This window comes from Chiloscyllium plagiosum, chromosome 43 (genome assembly GCF_004010195.1).
Source record: "Chiloscyllium plagiosum isolate BGI_BamShark_2017 chromosome 43, ASM401019v2, whole genome shotgun sequence".
NCBI lineage: Eukaryota > Metazoa > Chordata > Chondrichthyes > Orectolobiformes > Hemiscylliidae > Chiloscyllium > Chiloscyllium plagiosum.
The window spans coordinates 1,039,858-1,051,964 of record NC_057752.1 but is presented as its reverse complement, the minus strand read 5'-3'; the positions used below and the strand labels follow the sequence as shown (position 1 = coordinate 1,051,964).

General features: G+C 44.9%; 1 protein-coding gene across 6 annotated transcripts in view; it reads left to right on the top strand.

The window, feature by feature from the left end:
* LOC122543283 (formin-like protein 3) overlaps positions 1 to 12,107 on the top strand; it is a 167,406-nt gene that overhangs the window by 121,789 nt on the left and 33,510 nt on the right. For all 6 annotated transcript variants that reach the window (XR_006309986.1, XR_006309987.1, XM_043681785.1 and 3 more), the window contains 3 exons: positions 4,690 to 4,779; positions 6,587 to 6,711; positions 7,962 to 8,164. Coding sequence is in view for 4 of the 6 variants with exons in the window: in XM_043681785.1 (XP_043537720.1) it covers positions 4,690 to 4,779; positions 6,587 to 6,711; positions 7,962 to 8,164 (418 nt within the window). In the remaining 2 variants the exon portion in view is untranslated. The remainder of the gene's footprint in view (positions 1 to 4,689; positions 4,780 to 6,586; positions 6,712 to 7,961; positions 8,165 to 12,107) is intronic.

Sequence of the window (12,107 nt, the reverse complement as noted above, 5' to 3'; positions counted from 1 at the left end):
GTAAGTTAGTCCCGCCATTCCAGGAATTGACCTTGTGAACCTACGCTGCACTCCCTCAATAGCCAGAATGTTTTTCCTCAAATTTGGAGACCAGAACTGCACACAGTACTCCAGGTGTGGTCTTACCAGGGCCCTGTACAGCTGCAGATGAACCTCTTTGCTTCTATACTCAATCTCTCTTGTTATGAAAGCCAGCATGTTATTCGCCTTCTTCACTACCTGCTGTACCTGCATGCTTACCTTCATTGACTGGTGTACAAGAACACCCAGATCTCTTTGTACTGCCCCTTTACCTAAATTGATTTCATTTAGGTAGTAATCTGCCTTCCTGTTCTTGCCACCAAAGTGGATAGCCATACATTTATCCACATTAAACTGCATCTGCCATGCATCTGACCACTCACCTAACTTGTCCAGGTCAACCTGTAATCTCCTAACATCCTCGTCACATTTCACCCTGCCACCCAGCTTAGTATCATCCGCAAATTTGCTAATGTTATTACTAATACCATCTTTATCACTAACATATATTGTAAAAAGCTGCGGTCCCAGTACTGATCCCTGCAGTACCCCACTGGCTGCCTCATTGTCTGCCATTCCGAAATGGAGCCATTTATCACTACTCTTTGTTTCCTATCAGCCAACCAACTTTCAATCCAAGTTAGTACTTTGCCCCCAATACCATGCGCCCTAATTTTGCTCACTAACCTCCTATGTGGGACTTTATCAAAAGCTTTCTGAAAGTCCAGGTACACGACATCTACTGGATCTCCCTCGTCCATCTTCAGAGTTACATCCTCAAAGAATTCCAGAAGATTAGTCAAGCATGGTTTCCACTTCATAAATCCATGCTGACTCTGACCTATCCTGTTACTACTATCCAGATGTGTCGTAATTTCATCCTTTATAATAGACTCCAGCATCTTTCCCACCACTGAGGTCAGACTAACTGGTCGAAAATTTCCTGCTTTCTCTCTCCCACCTTTCTTAAAAAGTGGTATAACATTAGCCACCTTCCAATGCGCAGGAACTGATCCCGAATCTATTGAACTCTGGAAAATAATCACCAACGCATCCATGATTTCTCGAGCCACCTCCTTCAGTACCCTGGGATGTAGACCATCAGGCCCCAGGGACTTATCAACCTTCAGACCTAACAGTCTCTCCAACACCAATTCCTGGCAAATATAAATTCCCTTAAGTTCAGGTCCTTCAGCCACTGTTACCGCAGGGAGATTGCTTGTGTCTTCCCCAGTGAACACAGATCTGAAGTACCAATTCAATTCTTCTGCCATTTCTTTGCTCCCCGTAATATATTCCCCTGTTTCTGTCTTCAAGGGCCCAATTTTAGTCTTAACCATTTTTTTTGCCTTTCACATACCTAAAAAAGCTTTTACTATCCTCCTTAATATTCTTGGCCAGTTTACCTTCGTACCTCATTTTTTCTCTGTGTATTTCCTTCTTAGTAATCCTCTGTTGTTCTTTAAAAGCTTCCCAGTCCTCCATTTTCCCCACTTATCTTTGCTATGTTATACTTTTTTCTCTTTTAACTTTATATGTTTCTTAACTTCCCTCATCAGACACGGCCACCCTTGCCCCCTCCTAGGATCTTTCTTCCTTTTGGAATGAACTGATCCTGCAACTTCTGCATTATACACAGAAATATCCGCCATTGTTCCTCCACTGTCATCCCTGCTAAGGTATTGCACCATTGAACTTTGGCCAGCTCCTCCCTCATAGCTCCATAGTTCCCTTGTATTCAACAGAAAAATTGACACTTCCGATTGTACCCTCTCCCTCTCAAATTGCAGATTGAAGCTTATTGTATTATGGTCACTAGTTCCCAATGGCTCCTTCACTTCGAGGTCCCTGACCAATTCTGGTTCATTGCACAATACCAGATCCAGAATTGCCTTCTCCCTGGTCGGCTCCAGCACCAGCTGTTCTAAGAATCCATCTCTGAGGCATTCCACAAAGTCTTTTTCTTGAGGTCCAATACCATCCTGTTTCTCCCAGTCTACCTGCATGTTGAAATCCCCCATAACAACTGTAGTAACATCTTTGCGTCAGGCCAATTTCAGCTCCTGATTTAACTTGCATCCGATATCCAGACTACTGTTTGGGGCCTGTAGATAACTCCCAAGAGGGTCTTTTTACCCTTAGTATTTCTCAGCTCTATCCACACTGACTCTCGGTCCCCCCGCGCAAGGGACTGAATATCATCCCTTACCAACATGGCCACCCCACCCCCTCTGCCCGTCAGTCTGTCCTTACGATAGCACGTGTAGCCTTGAATATTCATTTCCCAGGCCATGTCCACTTGAAGCAACGTCTCAGTTATCCCCACAATATCGTACCTACCAATTTCCAAAAGAGCCTCAAGCTCATCCATCTTATTTCTAATGCTTCGTGCATTCATGTATAGTATTTTTAATTTGTTACTGCCCTCACTCTTCCCATCAACTCATATTTCACTCAACCTTCCAGCATGTGTCACTCTTATGTCACTATCAGTGGTGACATCCCAATGCACTGCCTCAGACAGGGCAGTAGATGTTTGTTGGCAGCTAATCCCTCCCTGATAAAAAGTGCACCCATCCAAATTCCATTGCTTGTGCAAATTCCACACTACCTGCCAATCTTTGACCCTTTGCTCGAATGCTCGACTCAGGTATGTCTTCGATCATTGTGTTTCCATGGGGTCTAATCTCTAGTTTAAAAATATATTTGAATGGAGCTTAAAGAAATTCCTGATAATGTTGAAAATGGCAACATTTTGCTATTCTTGCTATAGTTGCGGTTCTTCACCACCTGGGAGTTTTATACCTTCTCCTATCTGGAAAGCATTCTGGGTAAAATTGCCTGATTAAAATTCAAGCTAATTGTTATAGTGTTATATGGCACTAATAACCTTCAAGAAAAGGTATGAAGTTTGCAGTGACTGACACACAGGATTGCATGGCAAGATTTCAGGTTTTAAGACTTTTACTGTAGTAATCAGACTAAAATCAATATCAGCTAAGCATTATTTAGTAGGCAACTAACACATAAACTAGCGAAAAGGTATTCCCCAGGAACATCTTAATTCAACTAAAAACTCCATGCTGCATTTATACATTACTCTGCACTCTTGAGCTGAAAAGTGGCAAGGAACATTTATGCCTCACAAATGGCAGGCAGTGACTTTCTAATAAGACAATCTAACCACCATCCATTCACATTCAATGTCATTGCCATCACTGAATCCCTCACTGTCGACATTTTGGGATTAACATTGGTCAAGTTCAGTTTCTGGTCAATCATATAAACACAGTGGCTCCAAGAGCAGGTCAGAGGCTAGGAGTTCTGTAATGAGTAACTCACCTCCTGACTCCCTAAAGCTTGTCCACCATCTACAAGGTACAAGTCAGGAATGAGATGGAATATGACTTACTTGCTTGGTTGAGTGCAGCTCTAATAACACACAAAAAGCTTGACATCATCCAGGACAAAGCAACCCACTTGATTGGCCCCACATCCACAAACATTCAGTTAGTCCACTACTGATGCTCAGTAGCAGCAGTGTGTGCTATCTACAAGATGCACTGCAGAAATGCACACAAGCTCCTTGGACAGCACCTTTCAAAGCCATGACCACTACCATCTAGAAGGACAAGGACAGCAGACTCTTGGGAACACCACCACCTGCAAGTCCTACTCCAAGACACTTGGAAATACATCATTGTTCCTTTGCTGGGTCAAAATGCTAGAATTCCCTCTCTAAGGGCATTGTGGGTCTACCTGCAGCACGTGGACTGCAGCAGTTTAGGAAGGCAGCTCACCACCACCTTCTCAGGGGCAACTAGGGATGATGCAAATAAGCCCACATCTCATGAGTGAATAAAAGCTCTACATAGAATTGTAGTCTTGTGACAAAAATCCAAACCTCCTCTTTGCTTTATCAGGCTGAATCGCCCAGTGTCCTCATAAACATGAAACCTTTAAGCATAATTAAATGGACTTCCCATTGCAAGGTACTGTCTGGTGAACCCATGACCTTTAACTGTTCATAATCTTTGTTTCTTCTAATGGGTTTTTTACCCTACCAGCTCTCTGCTGGGTGGTCTTCCACAAAGTGCATAATCTGACTGCCTCTGAGAATCTGGAAGCAGCAAAAACAGCTCCTTTCTCCTTTCGAGGCCTGGTGTTAAAACTGTCCCTCATTTTCAATAAGTTTCAATCTATGCTCCTGTTCCCATGGCAACCAGATCACATGGGCTAGTCTCCTTTGTATGATGTTATATATCCCTCTCCAAACAACCCCAGCCCTTAATTCAAGGTGACAGTTTAAAATGCAACCATCATCTAAAGCATTGCGTTGTATCACCTGGGAATCAATGCAGGGATGATTGCAGATTGGCTCAAGGCATGCACAGCATAGACCTATATTTTAAAAATAAATTTAATGAGTTACCTCATTCCCAATGTCTCTAGCCTGCTGGCATACAAATGTGCCATCAACTGGTCACAGGCTGGCACAGGTGCCTCTGGAATAGCCTTCATCCTGCATAATCCCACCTTCTCGGTACAAAGATGAAAGGAAGCATGCACTGAGACGTAGAGTCACAAATCACACTAGAAGAAGAAAAGTATCTTCACCAAGACAGCTGTGAATTGGAAAGTTTTAGATGTGTTTGTCTTTTCCAACAGGTCAAGCACCCCCACCCCCACCACCACCACCTGCGGCTCCTCCGTTACCTGGCACTTCACTTTCAGTTATCCTCACCTCGGGATTGTCAGGTAATAGTTCATCTGTTTTCTATAGTGATTAAACTTATTGCTGCAACTACTTTTGTCAAAAGGCAATGTACTGCAAGGTATTGGGAAGAAAGATGTGGTTTAACAGGTTTGGTTTGTTTGACACGTTCCTTTTCTTAATGTAATTAAAGCACCATGTCTGGAGCATTTTTTTTTGCTGCTTTCTCATTTTGTTTCTCTTTATTCCCCACTGAAGCCAGTGTCTATCCCTATTTCTGGCCCATGTGTGACTCCAGACACACACTAATGAGTTGGCTCTGAAATAACCTGGCAAGCCGCTCAGTTCAAGGGCAGTTAGGGATGGGCAACAAATGTTAGCCTGCTGGAGACATCCACGTCCCAGGATTGACTTTAAACAAAAGTGTCTATACTCCCTTCCTATCTCTGTCACCTCCTCCAGCCTCCCACACCCCTCCCTATATCTGTAACCTTCTTCAGCCCCGACACCCCCTTCCTATATCTGTCACCTCTTCCAGTTCCTATATCTTTCCCTATCTTTGTGACCCCTCTAGCTCCTATAATTCTTTCCATCTCTGTAATGTCCACCAGCCTCTGCTCATCTCTGTATCCAAGTCCAGCAACTACATCCTCCCTATCTCTGTCACCTCCTCCAGCCCCTACACCCTCCTTGTCTCTATCACTTCCTCCAGTCCCCTATACCCATCCAAGATCTGTGCATTGCTCCAGTTCCACCTTCCTGTAATATTTTCTTCCCACTTCGCGGATCTCCAAGCAGAAACTAATGTGTCCACATGGCGATCATCCTGCACAGAACCTCCGAGCAGCTGTCCAGCTTTGAGGGAACATTGGTGGTGACGTAGTGGCATCACTGGGCCAGTAATCCAGAAAGAGGTGAATGGACAACTTCAAATCCCGCCACAGCAGTTAGTAAATAAATCTGGAACTGAAAGCTTCTCTCAGTAAGGGCAGCCGTGAAACTACTATCTGGTTCACTAGTCAAGATTAGAGTGGTGCTGGAAAAGAACAGCAGGTCAGGCAGCATCCAAGGAGCAGGAAAATCGCCGTTTCGGGCAAAAGCCCATCATCAGGAATGAGGCTGGGAGCATCCGAAGTGGAGAGATAAATGAGAGCTTTTCCAGCACCACTCTAATCTTTACTCTGATCTCCAGCATCTGCAGTGCCCACTTTCATCTGGTTCCCTAATGTCCTTCAGGAAAGGAAATCTGCTGTCCTTACTCAGTCTGGCCTACATGTGACTCCAAACCCAAAGCAATGTGGTTGATTCTTAACTGCCCTTTGACCTGAGAATCCAGCTGTAGGGCAATTCGAGATAGGCAATAGATGTTGGCTTTGCTAGCTATTCCCACAATCCATAAAAAAGGAATATAAAATGGCCTACTCTTGTTCTGTAGAGTCTTCCCAATCCCACCCCATGAATTGCCCAGCCCCGAATACTGATAGAGATCAGAAAAGCAATGAGAGAATGTAGCTGCAATGAGACTGGGAAAGCTTAGGTGAGGTTAGCTAGAGCAACAGAGTAATTTGAGAGAAATGGAATAGACTTATTGAAAATGATGAAAGGATGCCGAGAAATCTAAGTGTAAGTGATGAACGTCACTTTTTTTACCTTAAGTCAGCATCTTGCTTCATAGCAGTGTGTTCCATCAACTCCAGACCCATACTGGCTAACCACCATTCCAATCCACTCGTGGGAACTGGCTGGAGTGGGGCTCACACACTGTGCTTTCCGACTCTGAGGCACCACAGGCCTCCCACTCCATCTTTTGCATTGTTACCTGAGATGCAATCCTTTCTTTTCTCCTTCCAGCTATCCGGATAAAGAAACCAATCAAAACCAAATTCCGTTTGCCGGTGTTCAATTGGATGGCTTTGAAACCCAACCAGATCAATGGGACAGTCTTCACTGAAATCGATGATGAAAAGATATTAGAGGTAAGTCGGATGATTTATTTTGATTTAATTTTGTCCATTTCCACTATCCCCCCACCCACCCACCTCTTTGCTTCAAACAAAACTACCACAAGTGACATGGGTCAACATGGAGAGTTGCAGAAGCTCTGGAAAGGTCAGAGCACATCTCCATTTGCATCGTCATCCCCTCTGTCTGCCCAGCCACCCTCTTCACCCTTAAAATATTTTGAGCATTGCAAATGGCCTGATTAACTTTGCTGTTCTTTTTAACTGTTTCAAACTGTGGACGCTTTGACCCATCTGTCCTGGGTGTGAATCTGAACAGTTCAAGAGTAACTCCATGTGGGTTTGATGATGACAGTAGGATGTTGACTGCAGAGCTGCACAAGAATACACACCATCTAGGCTAATGGCAGGAAGAAGGTACGGCAAGCATAGACAGTGATGAGGTTCAGTACTACAATCCATTGTCCATTATCCTTGGTCTCACAAACCCAGAATAGGTGAGGATCAAGGATACATTTAGCAGAAGTGTTTTTGAAGCACCTTGTCAGAGCAGGAGCTGTTTTCTTTTACCTCCTCAGGCTATGGTTGACACTGGGGTCAGGTGTTACCTTGCGTCTACCTGCTCAACCTTGTCTAGAGACAGACTGGGTACATAGAATAGAATAGAATCCAATTTTTCTCCACTACAGATCTGATTACCTTGGTGAGACTAGGTTTGAGTAGAATGCCTTTCTATATTAAAGACTTTGACCTTGATGTTAATGGTGCAATCCAGACTGGTTGAGCGGGTAGTTAAAATGGAGTGAGGAATTTGGCCTGTTGCTACCACCCTTATTTCTCACTCTGATATGGCTAGTTCCCAGGTAATCTCTGTGTCCTTGCCTGAGCGTCAAGCCCAGCCTAAACTCTATCCTTCAGCTTTTCCCTCCCCCATACACATTACAACTTTCAGACAACCTGGCCAAACTCTGTACTCACCTCCGTCCTGTATGTGTGGCAGGCATACATAGGAGAAATGTAACAGCAGAAATGAGAGATTTGCAGGTAAGAGGATACCAAGGATGGTATGTGTCAACCTGAGATAGTGAGTTACCAATGAAAGTGTGGGAGAACTGAAGCAAAAGGAAGAAAAGGTGGAACATGAGCAGAAAGATGCACAGAGAGAGAGAGAGGCACAATTTGGGGGAAAGAAATCCTGTGAGAACAGGAGATGGCCGAGTATAAAATAATAATAAAGGTGTTTATCCGATCACTTTGTGCTGTAGGAGCTTGACATGGATGAATTTGAAGACCTCTTCAAGACGAAAGCCCAGGGACCCTCCATTGAAATCTCATGTCAGAAAAGCAAAAGTGCGCAGAAAGCACTGAGTAAAGTGACGCTGCTCGAAGCCAACCGAGCAAAGAATCTCGCCATTACGTTGCGCAAGGCTGGCAAGACAACTGAAGAGATTTGCAGGGCCATTCAAATGTATGTTGTAAAGCCTTCTGACCTCTTTGATTGTGTCACTTGAGTGTGAAGTGTGGGCTGACTTCTGCGTGCATTTTGCGTAAATCGTTTTGCTCAAACCGACCCTTGCCCCTACCCCAGTCCAAAATTGCTCCCGGATTTCTCCCTGTATCTATCTGCCAAAAAGAACTTTAAGCCTATGATCTGTCTCACAGCCAGGCGGGATGGGAAGTGAGGGGAAAACGTGCCCAAACCCTCTAAATATTTCTGCCATGAATTCAGTCTCTTCTAACCATCACATCCAGCTTCTAATTCTGCCATTGCCCTGCCACTCCCCACTCCTACCTCTTAATATGCAGTTGTGTCTCTGCTGTATTGTAAGGCAATTAAACTACTGGGGCTGAAAAACTGGAATCACTATCCCACTGGCTATTCAGGAGTAAAGGTTGGCTCTGCCAAATGCATGGGGTTGTCTTTTGCTGAGCAGCTCAAATCTCCCCCTTCACTGGCATTATTCACTTTGGGCAAATGGCTGAGGTTTTCCAGTTGTCTCATGATCTCCTTCCTGCCTTTCCCATAAGCTGTGCGGTAATTGTGGCTGGATTGGTTAGAGGAGTAGAACCTGTTCCTATTCCCTCCCCTAGCCTCTGAGTAAAGTTTCCTGTCGACATGACTTAGGCTTACAAGCCTCTGACAGGCTTAATTGGTTCAGCCTATGGGAAAGCCACTCACTCTGTTCATAAATGGCACCACATCTACTCCCCTTTGCCCATTTGCTTATCTGTTTATTCCATTGGACGTCAGAGTGACCAGTTTTGCTGGGGTTTTTTTTCACTTCATGGGTCATTTGCTTTGACATTCACCAATCTGATGCTTTACAGCTTTCTGTCCAACATGGTCTGCTGCTAATGAGCAGCATTCAAATCTGCCTTAACATTTTCATAGAAAGTATGTGTTGTTTGTCTCTGAGGCTTGTTGCAATGTTTCTCCGCCTGTGTTTTCATCCTTCCTCCTCCCTTTCCTCCAGTGAGCTGGATGGAATGGCTGCACCCTTCTGTGTGTACTACCTAAGTCATCCCGGGAAGGCAGTGTGGATGGACATGGCAGTAGGCTGGGTGCAGCTCTTGTTCAGCGATTCTCCTTGCTGCAGCGTTTGAGCTCAAAGGGTCTCTTGATGGATGAAGCTTATTATCTAAGCAGGATTGTCCACATACACCATGTACAGGGATAAGGGGTGTGCTAATAACTAGTCGGGTTCCTTGTAGAGGAGTCTCATTACTCAAATCTCTACATTTCTGGTCAAAACATTGTCTGTGCTGCAATCTCCCGTGGAGCTTGTAAAAGGCCAGTGGTGTCTGCAAGTGGACACCTCCCAGGCACAGTAGGGCCATCCAAGTGCTTCAACAACTCCTGTGATCATACTGCTCCAAACTTTAGACTGGACTCGCTTGGAAAAGAGTTGCACGACCTTGACGTCAGAATTTACAGACTGCGCAGATGCCTGAAGTGGTGCTCACTGAGGAGTTATTAGTCAGCATGCACAGCAAGCCTTCCACAGGAGACTGTGTGTATCATAACAGGATACCAAATGCAAGCTGTTGGGTACTTCGTGGGCCAGGAGGCAGGCTGCCAGGAGCACCTATCCCCTTTGAATATCGCATGCCACTGCAAACTCAGGAGACCCATGCAGCCCAGCAGCATACCTGACTACTGGTATTGGGCATCAGGAGTGGCCAGATTAATGGCTGTCACCATATGCATGTGTAACACCAAGTGAGCAGTTGTATGAAAGATTACACCAGTGATATTCATTGAACACATTGAAATTTGAGTCTAGACATTACTCCTGGTGATCGTTTCAAATGGATAATTCAACAATTCAGAGGTCATCCCTCAATCCTTTTTTTTTTCAGTGAAAACTTCAAGTTCTTTTACAAGGAAAGAGTTACTGCTAGTGCTGTGGGAACAAAGGAATGTTTTACGTGTTAATGGCTCAACAATGATTTTCAGCTTAAAAACACTTGACTTGAACTACTCTGGTTGCATGAAGTATGCAAGGAAAAGCGGCTCCAGTCTAAGACAGATGATGAGGTGAAGGAAATCACTGGCATGGGCTCATCTCAGCTGGTGGGTTAATGACGGCAGAGCAGGGGGCTGAGCTCAGAACTCAACTGCTTTCTTTCTCTTTTTTTTTGTTTCCCTCTTTTTTGCTTTTCTTTTAAAGCCTGGAGAGTGGTGGGTGAAGGAGGAGGCCTCTAGCAACAGCGGCAGCAAAACCTGGACGAGTCAGACACTGCTTCATTCCGACCCAGAGTCTCCCGGTGGTGAGGGACAGGTCCTCGCTTGACTTCCCCTGGCCCAGACTCGCAGGCTGGGCCAAGGCTCCAGTTCTGCGGTTATGGCTGGGTACCTGAGAGAGAAGTGGCGGTCTCAGCCCAGTGTGGTGGTCTCCTGATGTTGACGGTCTTGTTCTGGCCTGGCAGTCTGGTCCTGGCGTGGAGTTCACATCCTCCTGTGGAGGTCGTCTTCAGCTTCCAGCAAGTAGTCTCATCCAGCATGGCGGTCTTCTTCAGCGGAAGCTTCCAGTTCAGTATTCTAGCAGCCTGGCAGGCGGTCTTGTTCCACCTGTGTCTTCATGGTATTCCATCGTTCCTTAATTGGCTTTCCCCGAGCCGTTAACTGAACTGTGATGGACTTTCGTCTTAATTTTACTTTTGGTTTATTATTATGTATGACTTCTGTCGTTGATTTTGGCGCCGTGGTGGGGCGACTTAAAACCTTTCACTGTATTTTACATGTAAAAGTACATGTGACAATAAATTTCTAATTCAATTATTTATTGAAGGTGTGATTGGTAAGACATGGTGCCTGCTGCAGCTGGCTTCTTGCTTTCACTGGCGCAGTTTGTTACTTTTCCTCACTCTGAACCTTTGGGTGTGGCGTGTGGATTCTGCTGTTCCATCCACCAAGCATCCTCTTTGAAGAGCAACATTTTATTGCATGCTTTATGCAATCATTTTGAAGACATCTTTGTCATTAGAATGTGCGGTTGTCTCCTTCACTCACTGCAAAGCTTTGATCCCAAATGTATGTTAGCTGATTGTCTTGTTGCATTGAACTTGGGGAGCACTATTGGATTACCCACAGTATCACAAAATGATGAGTGCTTTGACCAATAGTGTCGACAATTACAATAGCCTTGTACTGGGCTAGTTGGCACCCATTGATTTTGATTTAGGATCACCCTGGTAAGCATACGGTCTTGGAAGAGAGACAGGCTGCCAGAGAGCAACTGCTATGAATGACACACACTCCTCCAAAAAAAACTCCACAAGGTGATGCATTGAACCAGGCCTTTTTGGATCTTTGTTTAACACTTCCCAAATATATCAATTGCATCGTCTGACAGTATGCTTGATGGATGGACATCAGTTCACTGATAACTGGGCATAGGGTCATCCTCTGTGTTGGTGAGCTTTGTTCTACCAGCTTTCAGCTGCAGTCTGGCAAGAGAGAAACAATGGGCAGGAATGGGTACCCTAAGCCTTTTGAGCAGTTAATCTTGTGTTCCCTTCAAACTGTGGTGACACTGTGGGTTCACTTTTAAAGTTAAGCCATTGGTGCACCCACAGGAAGCAGGCATGATTCTGACCAAATGGGTGCAGACCAGCTGAACTTGCTCAAGCCTTCACTGATATGTGCACTGCCACACATCAGAGAGCCGAAACTGCTGCCTAGGTACAGTCGGTAACTTCCCATGCTCTAGGGAAGCCAGCAAAGAAATATTGCAAGAATGCTGCAAAAAAAACAAATGAAATAATTGTACGAGCTCGACTTTAAATGCCAATTTTACCCATTCGCAAGCTCAACAAATGCCAAGGCGTGAATTCTGCGCTATATCAGCAAGCGGCCATTTGGAGGCAGGAAATGTTTTGCATGCGCGATAAAGCCAGGCAACAAATGA